At 41.8% G+C, this 22,538-nt stretch overlaps 1 protein-coding gene across 4 annotated transcripts in view; it reads right to left on the bottom strand.

Moving 5' to 3' along the window:
- Nucleotides 1-22,538, bottom strand: part of PDE4B (phosphodiesterase 4B) — a 219,712-nt gene that overhangs the window by 174,381 nt on the left and 22,793 nt on the right. For 3 of the 4 annotated variants that reach the window (XM_074598309.1, XM_074598317.1, XM_074598311.1), the window contains 2 exons: nt 19,605-19,716; nt 17,902-18,137 (listed from right to left, as the gene is read on the bottom strand). In XM_074598309.1, the coding sequence (XP_074454410.1) occupies nt 17,902-18,137; nt 19,605-19,646 (278 nt within the window). In that variant the 5' untranslated portion in view covers nt 19,647-19,716. Of the gene's footprint in view, nt 1-17,901; nt 18,138-19,604; nt 19,736-22,538 lie in introns of all 4 variants that reach the window. The other variant, XM_074598310.1, reaches the window with a different exon arrangement.

Genomic DNA, 22,538 nt, shown 5'->3' with positions numbered 1-22,538 from the left:
ACCAGCCTTCCTTGGCTTTGAGTAAAAGGCTTGCTATAGAGAGCTTCCCTATAGCAGAGACTACAGAGGAGTTACCAGACATTCTACCTGACCTGCTATCTTCTTCACCATTTACGTTTATTTATCACATTTTTATTATTTTTTTTTTAAGTAGAAAGACCTGCCTGAGCCTAACCTAAGGATACTGGAAATCGCAGTGTTATCTGAGCCTGAGAGGTTCACACAGTAGCAGAAGGGGAACATTTAATGCTTTCGGAATTATGATGTCTTAGGCTGTGATCTGTTATTCTACATCTCGACTGTACTGACAGCCAGTGAAAGACAAAGGGAAGCTTGAGAGCTACGCTGAGTGATAAATAAAATCCACACAAATGCTTAGAATCTGGAATTCCAAACGAAAAAAAAGAAAAGAACTTTCTAACTCACCAGGGAAGCAAAATGGGACGTTGGAGGGGGTCTCTGAGAAACCATCTGATATTAAAGAAACAGTATTTCCATGCCTGCTCATGAAGCTATTAAAATTGCAAGAATAAAGGGAAACCCGCCCTCTGAAAGCACTGTGCAATGAAACACACTGAACAAGGGCATGCTCCTCGTGCTGAGCGTGTACTTCCCTTACCTGCATTCAGAGATGTTTCAGAAGCAGTGTCCATTAAGGGAGCGCTTCTCATTATTTGGACATTTGTAAATTAGTAATGAGATGTCAGCCCCACAGCCTGCAGGAGATACCGAGGTAAGATGCGCGAAGGCTGTTGATGGAGTGAAGAAATGCCAGAAAGGCTGAGCTAATACGATGGAAAAAAGAGACTGTGGGGAGCAGCAAGGCTCCACTCTCCCTTCTGGAAGAATAAAGAATGAAAAGCAAAGTGCCACTCTGGCTACTCTGCTTTGAGTAGCCAGAATAATGGAGGTGCTTCTCCAAGCTGAGGTCTAGGACAGTCCTTGCTTGGTAGAGAACCTCAGAGTATTTTGACCATTAGCACAGGATATTTCTTCTGTTAAATGTCTCACAGATCTCAGCGGCAATGGGAGCTAACGGTTACCTGGAGAAGGCTGCAGAGAAGCGCTCTCTCTGTTCCAGCTACCATCCTTCATGCTGCCAGCTTCTGATGTTGCACGTACAGAGGACCGTGCAGCCCAAGTCTGTATCGTCTCTACTGATTTGTAGTATTGGAATTCTGTCAAATCATGCTGCTTTACGCCAGGAGAAGCCAAGAAGAGGTGAGAAGAACAACATCTCAAGAGACTTGAGCTAACTGAGCTTGGTATCAGAGTAAACTTGCCAATAATTCTGAAAAATGAATTTTGTTATATTTGCCGAGGTCACTGTCAGCAACAGGAGGCAATGGCAGACAGAACAGCTAGGGTACCAGAACACCGGGAGAGACTACCAGGCACAAGGACCAGTTTACTGAAGTTCCCCTAATATACAAACAAAAATGGTCAAGAGGCATCTCACTCTTTCCTGAACTTCTGTTATGTCCCAGTAACAGCGTAATGCAATAATTTGTCTATCATTACAGATCATTGTGTGCAACAGCATCAGTAGTCCAAGAGTAACAAGTCATTTCAGCTCATCAGAAAAGAGGCCAGTAATACAAAGGAAGAGCTGAGGAGGGGGAAAAGATGATTAAAGAAAAGGGCCTGGTAGCACTGGCAGGAAAATGAAACTGCTTGGAAGAACAAGCACAATTAAGGAAATTTTCAAAAGTTTAAGTATACTTGTGTGAGTTTTCACACAAGCTTCCTAGCTTACCAAAGTGTCTAGGATTGCAGAAGGTTTTAATATATTTTATTAGAATAACTGATACAGGTGGGAAACAATATTTTCAATCATGCAATTCCTCATCATCGGCTGATCTTCATTGTGTTGAGAGCAATTGCTAAGCAACAAGAATACATACTTTTTCTTTACAGTAGGACTATTATTTACCTGTTTCTAAGCCATAATTGCCAGGATAAAATAAAATGCCAGCAAAGAGGCAACTGTGAAATGTCCTACATGCTTCAGTAGGAAAGGAAGAGTGGGTAGTTGACTTTGAACAGCACTTTCAGTCGGTGGCAGAGTAATTGGATAATTCTTTCGTACAGCACGCTCTGTAGAAGCACATTTAGATAAAAACAGTTAGGAAGCTCCCCTCCGTTACTCAGGTCATTATTCCATCCATACACATTAGCAAGACATCCCAAAAAGATAACGCTAACCTGACAGCAAATTAATTAGAAAAATTACTTCAAGTGATTGTGGTGTGCTGGTACTATTTTTACTTCTTTTTCAAAGGAAGGAAACCTTAGGGAAACATATTTTTAATCAATTAGAGAGTCTCCTTTTCAGAAATCCTGGCTTTTAGTATTCTGTCTTTAAAAGCAAACCAAAGGTATTTGTCAAGCTTTCAAACTATTTGAAAATTAAGACTATTACTTGTGCCAATCATTACAAAGCATAAAACACAGATCCTCCCTGCATATTTTTAATTGTTGTTCAAGCAATTTGCTGCCTAAGTGCATACCTGTAATATGTGCTCCTGAAGCAGTAAAGAGAGTCTGTTCCTCTGTACTTGTTCACCCTGGAAGGACTCTGATGGTCCCTCATACATACCAGTGTCTGCTTGGTTTAAGTCGGGCATCTGTGGAAACACGGGTTTGTAAAGGTCACTCGGCAGAGATGGCCAACTCCAGAACCTCTAGTAATAGTTGAGGATGCACAAGGGAAGGACTCAACCTGAGTCTTAGAAGCCACTATCTTTCTTTTACGCTATAATTTGAACACGCTTGATGTAAAAAAACCTATTGGGCCAGCAACATTATGGAATCTCACAGCACTGTCGCTACTTAACATTTGGATTTCCGCCAGACGTACAGAGTAGAAGATGGGTTGGGAGAGGATCTACCACGGATTTCCAGGAGAGAAACTCTAGAAGCCGATCAGCTCCATTAGCTCGGAGAGAGATGAAAGGACAATACGAACCTAAGTAGGAGGCAGTGAAATCATTGTCCCCCCTCTAACAGGTCAACTAAATCATATTTCCATTATAAAAAAAAAAGGGTTGATGAGAGTAGGAGTCATCATGCAGGAGACTAGAAATTAGAATTAGAATCGGGTCATTGAAGCAAGTGCTGAGTTTAGAGGAACAGAGCAGTTGAGGAACATCTGTGTTTGTGAAAGGACAGACGAACAAGATTTTGAGGAAAAGGGGTAAGTAAACCAAAGTAAAGGAGAAAAAAAAGCTATAAAATTAAAATTTTCTTTTGGGCTAAACTGATAAAGACATGTGAGTAGAGGGAAGCAGAGGCAATAAGAAGGTAGCAGAGAGAGTCAAGAATATGAGAATGGTCACTTGCCCTGGAAAAGAGCTCAGTTAAAAAGACTGCAGTAGAGGAGAGAATAAATTTGCGGTGGAAATGTCACAGGACTGACGTGGATGTGATCTGCAGTTCAAGGCCTAAGGCAGAACTGCTGAGATGAGCCAGCACTGGGAATACATAAGAGCAACCCAGGCAATGGGAGACAGGCAAAGATGCAAGGGGGAGGGAAATGGATCCAACAGAAGAGAAATGTCTAGGAGGAAACTTAGAGCAAGACAAAAAAAATACGTCAATGAACTGGAAGCTGTAGATGGGCCAGGAAAACAGGTGCTAAGGAATAGTGCTTCAACGTGAAAATAGAAGTCACCGTGGATGAAAATGTAAAGATAGGAAACGACAGCCAAGGCTTTAAGTCAGAGCAACAGCTGGTGAGAAAGAGCTAGAAAGGTAACAGGGACGTGAAAAGAAGAGCTGGACACAGCATTGCTAAAACCTGGAAAAGATTCCAAGAAAATACAAAAAAAAGCTGTACAGCCAGTGTTATACATAAGGATGTGTTTGTGGTGGAGAACTTAAATCATGCCAGTGGTGGAGTTAGCTCTCTAGACGCAACAGACGTGGAGAAAAGGGGGAAAGAAGGGTAGAGTATAAACTGAAGAGACTGACATGAGAGGAAACAATAAAATCTGTACTTCACGCCTTCATTTCCGTTCTTCCACGACCAAGAGGCACACAATGTCCATTCCAGCAGTGAGTGCTGCTCATCGCTCTAGAGGCAGAATCAGTATTTGTCAATTCTACCCCATCTGAGTCCCAGTTTTAGCTCCCTCAGAGTAGCAGCAGATCTGATGACAGATCTCTACTTAAATATATACCTACGACTGATGTTTTTAAACAATCATACCAAATTCTGACGCTTTAAAATAAAAATAAAAGTTTTAGCCTGAATAATAAGAATTCACCGTTCTAATTTGAGATGCATTTGACCAGCCACACCTTCCTACGACGCAGTAAGGGAAAACCACAACACAGCACAGAGATCAAACTCCCACAGCATGCGGTGCTAACCTAGTGCTTAACAATAATATAAATATAACGGTAAAGAAATATTATTTAGAAGTTGTGAAGATGTGAAGAGATGCCGATGTAGTAAACTTCTTCAACCCTCCCTTAATAATGTCTTCTTTAACAGAAGGCTGAGCAAAGTCCAATGCGGGAAAAGTCTCCTCAGCTCCGAAGTGGGAGGCTTTTTGGTGTTCAGTTTGTATCTTTTTAAGTAAAAAAATGAAAAGATGCCTGCCTTTGCTCAATCGCAATGCCTGCTGTCTCACAAGCGAGTGCTTCTGAAAGATGGCTTCATGACAGAAAACTTTAAATTACATGTTTTGAGGATTTTTCTTGTACTTCCCTGAAAGTTTCCAGAATCCAGATGCTGAAGGAGAGGCAGAATACATCACTAATTACTGGTTTGCATGACAAATTTCCCACATTTAAGAGGCAAAATAAAAATAACAACAGCAATTCACTGCAATTTATATTACCATTGGAAGACAAGGGTTTTCTCTATTTAACAGTTTAAAATGATATAGTTTGTATCTCTGTTCCCACAGATGTAGGGGCCTCTGAAATTTTCGGAAGGGCAGAGACTAGTAACTCTTGCACAGGCCTTTGAAGCAACGTTTTGGAGCCCTGTAAAATGGTCACAGAGGAGGGAAACACAGCACCTAGCAACCCTTTGGTTGGTACTGTAAGAGCTGAGCCAACTGGAAAAGAAAGAAGCAACTGGAAAAGTCCGTCCTTCTTAATTTGAGAGAGTCAGGACACCAGCACAGAGAAACGACCCACATCTACAAGGTTAGCAAAGGCTGGACAGGACCCATCCTATATAAAAGGCGACCTTTTTAGCTCTTCCCACGTTATTAGCATCCAGTTGCTTTCAAACAGGCTATTCCTCATTCAATAAGCAGCTTGTATATTAGTTTTTGGTTCAGCAGCCAACAATTGCAGCCTCCGTCTATGATTTCGTAAGTTTTTAGGTCTTTAAAACATCCAGTACCTCTAACAAAGTCAAGAAGATCCAGAATTCTTTTCAGATCAGTCACAAATAAATGAACTCCATCTTTAAGATCGATACCTGGCTTGGATGCTCGTCTGTTCACATTGAATTAGTCATCGCCATCCACCAGGTCACTGTACCGTTTGAGTAGAGCACTACAAGGTGTCCTCTGTCACGGAAAAATTCTTTGGATTCAGAACACGGATGAAGAAGTCAGTAGTAACAACAAGCCTGATGCCTTTCACCTGCCATTTAGTCCTTAAAACGGATTTGCTACGCTACTTTTTTTCCACAATAAACCACACCGTAGAAAGACAGAGACAAAATTTATCCGAGTTCCTTGCACTTTTTAGTATCTGAACAAAAAAGTACAATTTCTTACCATGCCACAATGCTGGTTTTTTTTTCTTTCAAGTATTTATGTTTTTATCTCCTAGTAGATACATATGAGGAAATAAATTTATACACTATAAGCCCTCAGGGCATGATGTAATATACTTTATTCATAATGGTAATTTCGTTAGCAACTTTGATTGTGCTTGATTTAGAGTATTTCTCAGAGAACATTTAAACGCCCTCTATATTATCCATAGTGAGTAATCACATATGTTAGACCAATCTGTATTACTTGCGATTATTTTCTCATTTTAGAGCTATAGATTAATATTTTACAAATGAATTCAATAAGCCAACTTATTCTTCACAGGCAGAGACCTCGAGGGCGACTCCAGAGAAAAGAGAAGCCAAATGCAAAAAAGTCTTCCAATTTCACACATCCTTTACATCCCATTTGATGAGAAAAGGCTTTATGCAACTACAGAGATGTCGTATGAAGGATGCAATATCTACAAAGATATTTGCCTGGACCCGCTAGCTCACCTCTCGCCAGGCTGTTGTTTTATTTGTTCGGTGGTGTGTTATCTGACAGCAATCAGCATTACCTGCACCTGACTCTGCCGCGGATTTGCCTGTGACTAAGCACCTCGGCTCGCCTGAGTCACCAGCATTCGACAGCCAGGATCAGGTCTCTGCTCACCACCGTGCGGAGACGCCCCTGCCCCCGTGTCCAGATGCCTCTGTTGATGCCTCTGCGCCCATGCCCAGAGGCAACTATGGGCACCAGAGCTACTGGCCAGGATCACCCATCGTAATTCAGTCACAGGTAACCTCCTTGTTAAACATGAAATGCAAACAAACACCAGTATCTGGAATTTTCACATAACTAGAATGAAAATGACATAATACAATGACAAGTATGAAAAAAAAAAAAAAATCAATATTGCTCTGTAAGAGCAGCGTTCTTACTGATAACAGATAATCCCACGTAGCCAATTTGGGCACCCAGTTTGTCAGGTCATTTGTGCATCCTGCCATACGTTCACCTGGAAAACTCCAGTTTGGGTTGGTTGGCAACATCTCCTCACGTAGGCAATGGAAAGGGTATAAAGGTAAATGCTTAGCCTTGGACAACCCTCCACTTCCTTTCAAAGAAAGGATTTAAATAATTTTCATGAGCAAACATATTTCTCTGTTATTGATCACACCTGTAGTAGTCAAGCAGGAACAGAAAACTTCACCATTAATCTGAGTCTGTTTAAGTTTTGTGTTTCACTCTTCCAGATTCTTAGTTTTGCAGCACTTGACTGAGAAAACATCATTCCAGTTTGCACGCAAGTTATTTTAATCAGCTTGTGTTTCAGATCCTCTACACCTTATCAGCTCTCTCAAATTAAACAGCATCAGGTTTACAATGTGCATTTATTTATAGTTATTTTGCTTTAAAAAACACCCCAACACAGAGAGGTAAAGCTCACTACGTTTACTGCTCAACAGCACGGTTGTAACCTCCAGCTTTGCCAAGTGGCTCATGTTTGGTGCTGGGAAACAACAGAAAATGCAATTGTCATAATTCACATCCAGCTTTGTCCACTACAGCTTAATTAAAAGGAAAGAATTCACAGCCAAAAACCTAGAGACCAGTGCACTGCCAGCGCCGATAAAAAGAGAGGAGGTGGCTGTGGCCTGTCCCAAGCATTTAAGAAGTCTCATGTTTCCCTTAGTGGGAAGGGAGTGTTCAGGGCGGGGTAACGAGCCTCCTGGAGCAGCAGTTGGGGTGAGGACCTGTAGAACACAACTGAGGCCAGCAGCAGAGGACAACGCTGCGTTCTTGGTCCTCTAATTCATTCCAACGTTGCTCTCCATGTTACCAGGGTCTCTGTTCAAAGGACTCAGGAAGGAATTGGTACAAAAAAGTAAGTTCAATAAGATTCCAGTAGGTCACAACGTAGCTACTGAAAACACATGAGAGAGGGTCTAAAGGCACTGGACACCCAGCCGGTGCCAGGTGGAGACAGACATCATGATTTATAAAACTTTGTTGAATTTTGGCTGGGAGATAAGTGCATGGTGCATGGAATCAAACTCCAAGCGTTTAAGCTTCCCAGACACACAGCATCCAGGATGGGATCTGCAGAAGCAAGAGGTCTGTTAAATGGACATGGTGCAATGCTGAGAAGTAGGGCTGCATCCCAGCCCCAGAGGAACCCGAATACACTCTTTTTTTCCATTGCCTAATTCCTCGTCAAATATAATATTAGACTCCACGGCGTACTCCTCTACCGCTTGAGAGCAGAGTAAGACATGAGAGGCCATATGATGGTGCGCGGGCTGCGGTGGCATGGCCAAACTGGTACGCTGGCACCAGGATTCACACTTTCTCTTGCACCATATTCCAGAGATTCAGCTCAGGCATCGCTGAAAAACCATGTAGGGTTGGTCACCGCGCTGCAGGGACACAACTCTGCCTGCCACCAGCAAGCACGCAGGGAGAGAAAGCTGGGAGGGACTGGGAAACACAGGCTGGTTTAATGCACATTTACGTTTATTCTGTGGCGGGCTTTAGAGGCACGCACACCTTCACAGCACAATTTATAACAACTTCTTTGCTTGCACAGCAGCACAAACCAGAGCACCACCAGAACCAGCACGTGTAATACCGAATAAAAATATATGCAATGGCACGGATGGGCTGAGAAGCAGAAGGCAGCTCTCCAGGTAAACAAAGCAAACTGGGTTTGATCTTTGCTTTCAGATGAAGTTACCATTAGTCAGAAGTCTGAAGACAAAAGAAAGTTGTGTCAAATTCTTATCTGATTCAGCTTTTATATCAACCGTATTTCCATAATCTCCATTTATTTCATATTCTTGGGAGGCTGAAGTTTGAACATAATATTTCAGAAGCTTCATTGTCTTTTGCTAATTAACAGTGACTCATTTCTTTCCATTCTAGATACATTTCAAGCTGTCTTATTTCATTCTGCATCGAGGTATATAATTATAATTGAATCATTACAAGCCCGTTTTGTGTGCCTGGAGCTGCCTCTCTTTTGAAGGACTAGTATCTGCAGGCAAATCTCGCAGCACCAAACTTCAGGATCATCTTTAATAAAATTACTGGGCTCACCTTGCAATTCATACAAAAAGGGGACGCTATCATTTTGAGCACATAAACAGACTAAAATCCAACCAATCAAATAACTGTAAACTAAGCAAAAGATTATGTTGCAACAACAAAATATAAATGGTGTACAAAAAGACATTTTTAAAATAATGACATTTTTAATTCAAAACCTATGACTAATCCAACATTATGTTTCTTCTTAAAATTCCTCTATACCAACTACACCACACATAAATCATAGTTATTCTATCTATCCCTTTGTGAAAACATAAAAATAAAAAGATATTCCAACTGAGAAGATCCAAGAGCTTCAAAAACTGACAGCAACAGACAATGCCTAAATATAGGCAGCCAAAACACTTATCTGCTTATTTTTAGCTGAGAAAATAACTTCAGTGAGAACTCGGAGATAGCACAAATTATCTCGGCAGCAATTTCTTTCCAGATAATTTGCACTTGTACCATGTCTAAAACAAGCAAGCAATGACCCCCATCTATTTGGGTTGCCCACCATTTTTTCCTATTATGAAGGATTCTTGCGATTTACTTTTATAAACAGATCTCCAAGATTTATTGCATAATGTCAGATGGGGACAGGGCTCCACCGGTGACTCCCACAAACTAAACATGGTTTGGTTTTGTGTCTTTGATCCTCTACTCTACCCAGCTCCTGGCCAGGAAGAACCACCATCCACGCAACCACATCAAGATGGAATATTCTCTGGCGGAAACATCTTACTAAGGGAGAAAGTAGCAAAATTTTAGAGAAGACCTTTCTCTAAATTATCTCACTATCTAAATTTCCTCCTCCATGCCTTTGCGAGGTGTTAAATGAAGCTGGGAGCGGCAATAATGACAACAAAATCAAGGAATTTCTTCCTCCCATAGCAGGCAGGCAGCCCCTACCTCCCGCCGTGGTGAACCCCAACACATTTAAGCCTTAGTGAACTGCTTTATGTAATGTTTATGACCTACCTGTAGACAACACAAGAACTATCCCGCAACAGAACATTTTCAGCTTTTCAGAAGCTATCTTAAGGGATCCCCAGCACTCCAAGCTCCTACCAATTCCAGTGTTCAGCACCAGGAATGAGCCAGCCCTAAATGTACCACGTTATATTTCTACCTGCTGAAGAACAAGCAAAATCACTGAGCACATGAAATCCTTCAGGACTGTTTCCAGATCTAACGCTCTTCAACACTCTCTACATCTTTCATATTGTTAGGAAACTTAGGACAAATACAGTACTTCTGATTTTCAAAACTAAGCTATTGCTGTACATTTTCCAGAAACAGCACAGTGTAATTAAAAACTATGTCCCTCACAGAACGTATGAGGTGTTACGGAGAATACAGTTGACCTCCTTTTTCAAGGTAAGTAAATGCCCCACGTTTTGTGACACAGGAAGCACGTTCAAACAGAATAATTGATCCTGCTTTATTACAACAAAAACTGATGTGATTTATATAAATCATAAAAAATTTTGGACCAGATGATGTCTAGAGGTCCCTTCCAACTCCAACCATTCTGTGACTTAAGTAATTTAAAATATAGGTATAAAAATCAAAACCATGTTTTTAAGGGGGATTTTTTCCTCCTAGGTTTTTATTTTTCACATCATATGGGAAGACAGCTCATCCATTTTTTTTTTTTTTCCTATTCCAAGCTTGCAGCATACTTCTTCGGTTCTTATCTAATTGAATTTGAAATGATTTAAGAAATAAGACTTCAACTTATTTCACAGGTATTATGCCACAGTCTGAAACAACTTTTAAAAGAACAAAAACTAAACAAAAAAGCCCCGCACTTCTCCAAAACAGCGTTATTCCTTCTGAACTTCTCCTTTTCATCCCACTCTTCCTATTCAATCTCCCTATTACCCTAAATATTTCCTTTCATTCCATGGGATTTACAGATTTCAAATATGTAAAGGAGTGACTGGGACATATTACCTTCTGCTTAGTTTACTAGCCTGACTACAGTTTTATTATCCTTTTTAATCCTCCATGCAAATCTCCATCCCCTTTATCGTTCTACCTTTCCATATCTATCCCTCAATTAATTACTACCAGCCGAACGGCTTCACCATGGCTATGAGCCGGCCCCAGCTGAAGTCAGCGTTTCTGCTGAAGGTTTGGTCTCAGGCTCAGTTCAAAATGCCATATTGATTTTTTTGTTTGTTTTGTTTTTAATGTTGCATCTAATTTGCTGCCCACGATCCCCATCTGGAGAACAACGCGCAGTACTACAAGCATCGATTTGACACTGCATACCCGCACGCTTCCCCACGCGGCAACAAACTCGCACGTCCTTCCGTCCATCCCCCAACCTCAGGAGGTTTTTCAGACGGACATGGAAAATAGGATCAATCCCTTAATATTTTCCTTTTAGATTCTGACCCCCAACCTGCACCATAAAATTCTTGCAGAAGCAAGCAAGCTATAGAGCGGGTCACTGACACACGACTAGCAATATTACAGCAAGCTCACAGGCACACAAAACACTACAGTTTGCTGATTAATTATGAATGCCATAAAAAAAAAAAAGACAGGCTAATTGTTAATTTTTTTTTTAGTAAGTCGCAAGAATATTACTCAAATAGCATCCAGCTTCTGTTAGGAGACAACTTTTTTCAAGCCTAGTGAGTTCTCATTTCGCTCTGGTGGAAGAGCAAGGTAGCTTTTGCAAGGGACAATTAGGAATATAATATATTTCAATACACTACTTAATACCACAGCCCAAATGTTTGACAGAATCTATGTCCTTAAAAAGCGCACTCCTTACTATATTTAATATTAACTACATCAACTCTTAATAGAATTCTTAAGGTCTTTATTTCCTTATGCTTTGGGACTCATCATAGAACTTAATTTTTATTTCAACATATAAACTTGATGCAAAACTGTCAACGGGGCCTACAGCAGAGGTGAGGAGGGACTCTTGGTCAGGGAGGGGAGCCATGGGACGAGGGGAACAGTTTTAAACCAAAAGAGGGGAGACTGAGATGAGATGTGAGGCAGAAATTGTTGGCTGTGAGGGGGGTGAGCCCCTGGCCCAGGTTGCCCAGAGAAGCTGTGGCTGCCCCATCCCTGGAGGGGTTCAAGGCCAGGTTGGCCGGGGCTTGGAGCAACCTGGGCTGGTGGGAGGTGTCCCTGCCCAGGGCAGGGGGTGCCACTGGGTGGCCTTTAAGGTCCCTTCCAACCCAAACCATGCTGTGATTCTATGAAAACATCTTCACGGACCTGAGTCAAATTTGTAGAAACAGTGTAAATCAGAAGCTAGTTGCCAAACCTAACCCAGGAGCTGATAAGTATCAAAAAATAGGGTAAGAGAACTATTTTGGATGCTCTAAGTGTAGCTACAAATATATTCTTCACACCCTTGTTCTTCCCTCTTGCTTGGATTTGTTACCACAAAGCTTTAGTTATAAAATATGGAGCAGGATGTTGGAAAGCATTTTCATAACTTTATGAAAATATGGACAAGATTCGTACAAAAGAAGCTTATAAGATTTCTACATTCAGATTGCCACTTGAAGATGTATATCTGATATATCTCTTCCCTTGCATGACTCATGAAAGCTATTTTGTATGTGTACTGCCTTGCCGCTTTCACACAAAACAGTATTACATCGCAGCTGGCGGAGAATCATTGCTTTGGATTCAGCCTGCCCATTGTTTCTTTGCTGGTTACGGATCTTGTCAGAACAGCACCAGTCTCAAGAAAACACGGTTCCAATAAGAAAAGAAAAACAAAAAAACCCACACAAACCAACAACTTGGGAGCCGCTTTATTTTTTTTAGATTACCCTGTATCTTAAGTTAAAATATTTAAGTCATGGCTCACCCTCTCACGGTTCTCACTTTCATATTACCACTGGAAGTTAATTGGAAGGTGATTTCTGAAAAAATGTGGCAGAAAAACTACTTACAGAAGGAACAGGCTTATTTTCCTCCACCCCTCCCAAATAAGATGTTCTGTATTTGAACTCTGTTATTCTTTTCTTCAAACCACAGGTACCGCAATCCCAGGCACGGCTAAATTTCCACAATTCTTAGCACACAGTCCGTAGCACAGCACTGATGTTGCAGGTTGAATTCTGTACCATTTCAGCGATGACAGAACCAAAATTTCCCCTACCCTATAACGAACAATATCTTTAAAAGGAAACAAAGTACCGAAGCTGCTGTGGTACGATCTGGCCGTGTTCGCCATCGACAGCTAAAGTTTTGCAAAAAGCTCGGTAACGCACAGAGCTGTGCAAGATGCGTGGGTAGCAGAGGGAAGCACTGCATTTCACAGATGTGCCATCTCCTAAATTACCCCAGGAAGAACCACAGATGTATTACTATATGTAAATTTCTTCCAGGATTTCAGTTTAAAAATCTCATTTGATAACAGAAATATTTTCCATTTGGCATTTTCCTCCATACACAGCACAAACACTGAAATGCTTTGGAGCAATGGAGATCAGACCGAGCCTAAACAAAACATCCAGAACAAAGAATTCCAGCTTATTCCAGCACAAGACCAATAAAAAGATAAATAATGATCATATGGCAGAGATTTTGTGCTAACAGGAAATGGAAGAACTGGAAGAACGGCCCAGCGCAATGCACACCCCAAATACACACAGTGAGAGTTTCCCCGGGGATTTAATCAAGTTAACAGGAGAAAAGAGAAGTAACCCCAACAGCGGCAGAGCTTTTGCACCTTACTGTTCACAGCAATCCACGGGGATCGGGTTTTGGTTTATCCGTCCCTCTCCAGAAACTCCGTTATTGTTTTTCTGGTTAAGATGATAAATTTCTACAAAGAGAACAACAGCTTGCACAAAGAGGAAACGAAACCCCAAACTGAAGTGACTTCTTTGTTGAGTATGAAATGTCCATGGAATGCCCTAGTAAAAAAGACAATGTCCCTCACACCAGTTTTGTATGTGTTTCTGAAGATACGCTAAATGTATCAGTATAATGAGGAACTTGTGTATCAGCATGAAAAGTTGACTGTCATCACGATATTGCTAGGAAGCTCTTTCACAATCTTACATTCATTACAAAAGAAAGATGATAGTTCCTCTGCACAGCAGACAAATGAAATAAAGACATTATTTCTAGGAATCATGTTTCATGTCATAATAATGAGGTGTTTCACATCTGTCTTTGGCGTTTCATGCACACAGAAATAGATTACAGGAAGCTTGGGTAAACCTACACGCTTCTGACTGAGTGCTATTGATCTCCTGGAGAAAGCACCTCCAAGCTACAACTCTGTGAATGCTCAGGAAAAAAAAACAACCCACATAATAAATGAATGTTAAACAATTTTTACTGGACGCGTAAGAGTTATGATGGTTTACCTTACCGAAAACCTAAATCTGGACCTTACACTGTTTATGCACTTTAGTTGTGTGGACCTCAAATATCTTAGACCAAGGCCATTCACATTTATATTTCAGTGAAGAGTTTCTTTTTGTGGGATTCGCTAACTCCACTGCTGTTAACAGTATCAGCAAACTTGATCTTGTACAAGGTGTAACGAGACTGTCTACCTTTGGGAACATAAACGGAGCTCAGGAAACCTCTGCATCCTGAAGCTAAACCCAAGGAACAAACTGAGTGAACAACTTCCATAGCCCAGAGACATCATGTCAGGGGCCTAAAGTGGTGCAACCTGACTAGTCAGTGCTGCATTAATGGGGTGGGTTTGTGGACTAATGAAGATACACTGAAAAGATCACCTGAAGATCGACCGAAACACTGGGAAGCACAAGACAACTGGCAGAAGACAAGAGAGATTCTGTCAGACATATTGAGATTTTCTTCTGAGCTGAGGACAGTCACACGCAGAGGATGTGAAGTCTCCATCCTTGGAGGTTTTCAAGACCAGACTTGTTAAAGCTCCCTGAGCAACCTGGTCTGACCTCAAAGCTGACCTCACTGCGAGCAAGGGGTTGGGCTAGAAACCTCCTGAGGTCCCTTCCAGCCTGAAATATCCTATAACCCTAGGAAACTAAGGGTTGGATACTCTTTTCACAAGGAATACCCTCTTTCCTGTCCCAGTCTGAGATCTACACTATTTAAAGGCATTAGGCTCCCTACATGTAAAGCCTTTTTTCCCCTGCAATTGCTTAAAACGTGTTAATTTTCTGCCTGTGGCCTCAACTATTTTTATTAAAGCTCCAAGGAAAGATATGCATAAAGTGAGGTGAAAAAAACCCAGGCTTGAAATGTAAGAATGGCCTTACTGCTCAGGCCAATGGTACATCAAGCCTATAATCTGGACTCCTACAAGAGATTAAAAGCACAGAAAAGAAAGGAACAGAAAGCAAACATATACGATATTTCCCCCCAGATATTTCCCAGTCCTAAACAACTTGCAGCTCATAAGCTGAACAAGAGATGGGGTTTCTGTTTTCAGAAGGAAATCACAGCAGATCACTCCTCCAAGGATCTGCTGAGCTTTCCCTTGAGCCTGCTCAAACTTTTAGCATCTATAGTATCCTACGGCACAAAGTTCCAGAGCATAACTAGAAACTACATAACGAACGACTTCCTTGCATTTGCTTCACGCCTGTCATACCGGTTTATTTGGTGGCCCCTTGTTCTCATACGAGACGGGACAACAAGCAATAGATCATACCACTAGCAAGACCTCAGTCCTATCCCTTTCCACAACTGTCGTTTCCATGCTGAAGAGTTCCAGCCTCCTCAGTCAATCCCAGCGCAGAAGTTGTTCCGTATGTTTGATCATCTTAGAGGCCTTTAACTCTTTTTAGTTCTATTGTACCCTTTTTTGAGAGGAAGGACCAGAACTGTACACCATATGCAACATTTTACCAACTAATGGGTTCCTACTATGGCATCCTGATGTTCTGTTTTACTCACTATTCTTTTCCTTCAAATCTTTAACAATTAATTTTCTTTTTGACCATTAATAAATACTGAACTTGCAACTCTATTGGACTTCTCTCCTATACCCAGGATCTTGCTCTTGAGCAGTTAATATTGCTTTGCAGCTCCAACTCTTTTGTGCTCAGATATATCACTTTGTATTTATCTACACTGAAATTTTCCTATCACTTTATTGCCCACTCACTCAGTTTCTTAATGCTCATACCATTCCAAAGCTGTTTCCACACAACGGCACACGCCGGGCTTACACAAATATAACCTGCCTCTGGGGTATATTTCGTGCCGAACTGAACCACAATATAGAAGCCCAACAGCTTCAGGACGAGATCCCGCTTGCACCGCTCCTACACAAGAAAATCTCGATCATGACTGTGCTCCCTGAAAGCGTGGTCAGGCCCAGGGCAACTGGGAATTGGGTAGGGAAGGAACTGCCTGGCATGGGGTAGAGAACAGGGCTAACCTATTCAAAAGCCCTTGATGACTAGGACTTGAACAGAAAATGGGAAAAATTAGACCAATTTTCTTGCCAGCTGTCAGAGCAGTCAGTCTAACCGGTGCCCAAGTCAGGAAGGTGAGGGGGGTGCAAAGATGCCTGTGCACCGACGTGCTGGAACAGCACTCTGCATCCCAGCCACGCCAACCAGCAGCTCCCAGCTCCCCACAGGGCTGTAAACAGATGTGACAGATTCAAGCAAAACCAAGAAGTCGGAATCTGCCTGCTCACTTATAAGAGATTAACAGCAGTAAAGAAACAGCAGTAACTTGAGCATCAGCTAGGTTTTCTCTTTGAGTGGCACACTGTTCAAGAATGCATGTTGTGCAACACCATATGCATACATCGAGCCTGCTGTAACGGAAGAGAGGAGCAGCAATGCCCCCTTGTGTTACAAGGGAAACTAATGGTAAATCCATTGCAATTCCTTGCGTTTTCCTAAATCGTGTATGAAGGCGTATTCGAAGATCAGAAGTAATTCGTTCTTAACAGCACACCTTATGAATAGGCTCTCAACTGTCTTGCAGTCAAGATTACAAATTGCTGCAGATACACAAAAGGGAACACTCGTAAAATGCTCATAAAGGTAAACCAACCCTTTTATCGTCAAAATTCACAATCCATCTGAAATTAGATAACTCATTTTGTTGAATTTATCCACAGCAATTAAATGCAAAAATTGAACAAAAGCCCCTGCTAATTCCTCTTTGATTTCTGTTATCTCATCTATTCAAGCGCGTAGTTTAAAAATCCTGTCTTCAATAGGAAAACTGTTTTTAAAGGACTCTAACAAACAAATCTATAATTGTTCAAACGCAAACTGAAATGCCAGCTCTGAAGAATGCTGAGTTTAACAGAAGCTAAAATCAGATTCAGACTTGGAAATAACGCTGTGAACATGTTTCCCAGCCGGCAAATGAAATTGAGAGCAGAGCATTTAAAAACTAGAATCCAAAGCACACCTGAAATCTGAAGTTGAGAGTACAGGTTTTAAAGCTGCAGTGCCATTCCAAGATTCAGATGGCAACCTGGGCATCTAATCTCACTTTGCCGTTAAAATCTATCATAGCAATTCCAACGCATGAACACTTGGGGCTTTGTCTTCCTCTCCTTCCTGTAGATGAACTTCCTTGTTTCGGAACGTAACATTCAGTTTCAGTTTTGGAACTCACCTCTTAGCAACCCCCTTTTAATCAGCTCCCTGATAGTTTCTTTGGGACTTTTCTTGAGCTTAACATCAGATACAAATGCTTTTTCAAGCCTTTCTTCTAACACTTGGCCAGAGAGCTAAAGCCGTTTTCCTTATCTGTTGTAGAAGAGCCTACCACCATCCTCAACTCTTCTGTGGGTGGAAAGCTAGTAACACACATCCTCTGGCTGAGATCGGAATTTACGACACAAAAGTTTCATTAAGACGCACAAAAAAGGTGAACAGAAGAGGTTTTAACAGAAGTAGAATTTCAAAAAAAGGCAATTACTTTGTAAACTTGCATCTGTGATACGCTGTCTGATAGACATCAACAATACTGATTAATATAGACAAGATAATTACCCCGTGACTTTCAAAAAAAAAGAAAAAACCCAACAACCCAAAAGTAGAAAACAAAACAAAAAAATCCCAAACTAGAAAAGCCATCTACACGCCAATCATAACAAAGGGAAAGAACCTACCAGTCTTGGTAAGTGGTGATGGCAATACTTGGAGGTGTCAGCAAAGGCAGAGTTGTTGGTCTGGAGACAATGTCTCTGTCAGGTGTCTTTGCCTTTTCTGTCTGTCGTTGGGATAGTGGCGGTAACTGCAAATTACCCGAACAACATCTTCTTCCTCTCCAGAGGTCTATGCCCAGAGCATGGCTGGAAGTACTGTAGGACTTACTCAGCCCGCACTCCAGGTAATCCAGAGCATTCTGCAAAGACAGAAAAGCCACTGAAGTTCCGCAAACAAATGTCTTCCTCCATGAGGATAAAACACATTCAATTGTTATATGGTCATAGCTACTGAGAAAAGATAATTCTATGTTAAAATCCTGGCAGAGCCTGACACTGCTGCATTGTTATTTTATGAATGAAAATTCACTCAAAACTTGCCTAAGCTAAATTCAGCATCTAATTCTCATCTAATTGAAAACACCAATAACCCAGGTCACCTTGTGATACGTTAAACTTTTGATATTTTAAACTTTTTCAGAGAACATTCCGCTCAACATCCATCTTAAGTATCATTCTCTCCACGGCACAAACATCCTGGTTTGACACTTTTTTTTGATGAACGACCAGACAGAGAAAGGTGTCAAGAATACTGGACTTAGACATATCCTTAATTATCCAAGAGCTACTCGGTTAGAAGAGCTCCCAGCTAGGACACCTTACGCCATGTCTGGAGTTCCTAACAGAAACAGTCTCAAAAAAAGGTTTTGATCAGTTAAAGCAGTTTTTCCTCTTCAGTGATCCAAATCCTACAAAATCAGGTCAAAAATACTCCTAGGAACCCCAGAAAGGAAATCCTGCCTTCCATATGACCTAACCTGCCTTTATTTATAAACTTTATAAAACTGTTTAATTTTTTTGTTATTATTTAAGAAGCATACAGCAGAGTTTTCTAGCTTTCCATTAGACTTCAGATGCCTGCTTTCATTACAATCAGCAAGGACTGAGCATCGTGCTCAGCAAAACTGACTATGAAGTAGTGCAACGTGTGGTCTAAGAGTGTAAAAGAAACACTTATTTATTGAAGGAGTGCTATCGGACACATTAACTGTTAGGTTCCACTCCTCCACTGTATTTTCATATACATTCCATGAGGTTTTCCATCTTTGACGAGCCCCAGCTGTGACAAACAAGTCAATTAAAGCTGCGGTTTTCATGCCATCATTACAAACTGAGACAATTCTCCAGAGAATGGGAACTGGAGCTTAATTAATAGGGGATTATGATGATGATTAGCAAGTGCAGTAACGGAACAACACATGCATCACCACATTAGGCGTTCAGCAACTACGGTGGGGAGAGATGCTGAAACACGTATAAGTATATACGTGCTGCACAGGAGCAAAGATGGGATCCAGAATGGAACTTCCATAAGGTATGGAAATGTTCCCGGCTGCCTGCCAGCGTTAACTGACCAAAGAACAGCAAAGTATACGCTCTGCACGAGACTCCTCTGAAATTCTCATGGTGTCAGGGTTGGTTCGTTGGTTTTTAAATGTGCAAGGCTTCTTTGCTGCTTATTACATGAGCTGCAAACAACTCTGAGGAAATAAATGAGTAAGCAAAGCAAAACCTGCTGATAGTTACAAAATAAGACAAAACAAACTTTTAATCTCACTTTCATGAAGTACTGGGAACGATAACACATGCCTTTAGAAGAAACTTACCTCATCTGCAGTTACTGTCATGACACTTCTGCTTTTCTTCATTATTGAGATTAAAGTGCACCCCGTTATAAAAAACTCTTGTTGTTCAATCCGATTTCTTCAGATGGGCAACCTGAAAGAAAAAAAAAATTCTATTTTGGAATAAAAAACTGTCTTGATAGTACACTGTGGAGCTAACTGCTGACATCACAGCTGATTTATAACTTATTGTCCATTTTCATAAGCCTTGGCAACAGATGTTACGCTAGTGGAGCTCTCTATTAGTGAAAGGACAATTCAATATTTAGTAAAATCATGTTAAAAGTAACCAGTATTCACAAGGCTCTGCAATATAAGCAAACCCTGAAACACGTCTAGTGATACGGAACCAAAGGTAAAGGGTTCTCCTTACAGAGAATTTTTCTTTAAGTGAGCCTTTTCCAGAGATACAGTATAGAAGGTCTCCAAGAACGGCTTGAGCTGGCTCTCGCAGAAGAAAAGGAATTGCATTTGTATGCGATTCTAAGATTTAATCATAACTCACAAACATGATTTATTATTGCGCCGGCACGCATGCACCACTTCAGCCACCAAATTACAGCCTTCTGTAGAGGTTGACACTGCGGCCACTTTGAACCACGCAAGAGCGCGAAGGGGAATGAAACAGCCGAGAAGCCGAAGCAGCAGGAGAAACCAGCACATGGGAAAAAAAAACCCTGGGGTGTTCCCAGGCCCCCTACCCTTTCTTGTTCAGGATTTAGTACTCATTAAAAAGCTACATTCAGGATTAGAGAGAGAGAACACTGAGGGTTGTGGGTTTTTTCTTTTCTTTCCCCAAAGAAGTAGAGCTGGAGTGCCATTTTTCGTGCTGACAGATTTCCTCCCCTGCTTGGAAGGATTATCTTTGAGGTAGAAAACTGCTGAAGGGCCACTGCTCATAAATTTCGCTGCTGAAGCCACCACAAAAAGCCGTGCAACGGTTTCAGGCTTGGTGATGTTCGACTTCTAACATGATGCTCACTCTGAGAAATCAGAGATTTTTAACTGGATTCAGATAACCTGTTCATGCCGCGCAAGTTCAGGAGAGCAAGAAGCAACTCAGACTGCCAGCAAAAAAGGGCTGCCAGGCCCTGGTGATCCACCCAGCCAACGAGGAGCAGATGCGGCATCAAAATTAGGCACTGAATTCTCTTCCCTGCCACTACCAGCCGTCAGGGTCCCTGAAAGCTGGCAGCCTGCACCACTGCCTTTTACTGCGAGGTTCAAAGCCCTGGCAGCAGGTACTGAAAGCCATCTGACACAGCAATTGCTGGTTTTACAGACCTGCCCTTTGGTTCCCACCCACAACGAATTTGGAAGTCTGAATGCCCAAGCACGGCAGATCGGCTTGGCTTACAGCCACCACACAACGATGCCATCGAGGGTTCAGATTCAGCTTAAAAACACCATGTCCAGGTTAAATGCTACTTAGCTTGCATCTCTACCTATTTAAAACAAAAAAGCTTTAAGAAAAAAACGCACACTAACTCTCAGGCACAGCATCCCAATACAGAGTGGGGCCTCTGATGGCAGAGGTCTGAGGACATCACAGTCTGCAGGAGCTCATCTGCTCTTCCACGCACAAGAGAAGTTCTGTGATGAACCTGCTTCCCCCTAAACCAGACGGCTCTGGGGAAAAAGGAATGAGAAAGAGAACAAAACAAACTCAAAGGGAACACTAGCACACAATGCCAGCGCTGTAGTGGAGTCTGCCTGCAGCGCTGGCTGTGGCACAGGCACCTCCAGTTGTTTTCATTTCCTTAGGGTTCGTACACCCAACACACATATATCCATCCCTCCACCGCCAGCCAAAGCATTCGGAGCGCTCAGATCCATGCCAGACATAACTCCTGCCATTCCAGCACACATGCCAGCACACAGGGCTGTATGCTTCATCCTCTGTGAGGCAGCATCGGAAAAGAGCTGAGGGATTTGTCTTCTAAAGCACCTACACAGCTTCCCTCCAGAAGAGGATGGACAGGAGCAAAGGACAGAAAACCACTTGGCAATGCCTTCCCCCAGGCTCGCTCTGCTCTCGGCGTCCGCCGCTGGCTGTCACCAGACCCAGGCCAGTGGGAAAAACAGATTTATGGCCTCATCAAGAACCCTCTTCTTATGACAACAGGCCACACACATGCACCAGCCAAAAAATTGGGGTGGATTTAGGCATTACAGCAGTGGAATGGCTATTGAAAACCAGACACTTGGCAGCACGGTTGTGTGGCAACGTTACATCTCTCTGCAAACCTTACCTACCTTTTAGTCCATATTACAATTAGATGAGCAGGCCAGAAGTGAGAAAAGCCATAGAATCAGAGAATGCCAGGTTGGAAGGGACCACAAGGATCATTTGGTCCAACCTTTCTTGGCAAAAGTATGGTCTACACGAGACAGCCCAGCAGGCTGTCCAGCTGGGTCTTGAAAGTGTCCAATGTTGGGGAATCCACCACTTCCCTGGGGAGATTATTCCAATGGATGATTGTTCTCATTATGAAAAATTCTCCTTTTGTGTCCAGGAGTCATACCCTATTAGCAGCATAAAATCATACTACAGTATCAGGATAAAAGCCTAGAATAAGTTCAACAATTTTATCGATCTTCAACAATTAGGAGAAACTAAAAAGCCCCGTTACAAAAAGAATGCAGAACTGAGAGCAGACAGCAAATTAGATGATACTGGCCCAGATACCACGCAGGTAAAGAAGACCACGACAGTGGTATGTATGCAAGGACGAGGAATAATAGGGCATGAATATTTGCTGCCAGAAATAAATACATATTCCACTGTAATATGCAGAAAAAAATTCATAGAAAGAACAAAAGCAGTTGCTGAAGCAGCAGAACTAAGCAGACTACAGATTTGTGCTTAATAAAGTACAGATTTGTGCTTAATAAAGTACAAGTCTGAGACGTTCA

The sequence above is a fragment of the Larus michahellis genome, chromosome 8, assembly GCF_964199755.1.
Source record: "Larus michahellis chromosome 8, bLarMic1.1, whole genome shotgun sequence".
Lineage (NCBI taxonomy): Eukaryota > Metazoa > Chordata > Aves > Charadriiformes > Laridae > Larus > Larus michahellis.
This window is presented reverse-complemented; position numbering and strand designations above follow the sequence as displayed.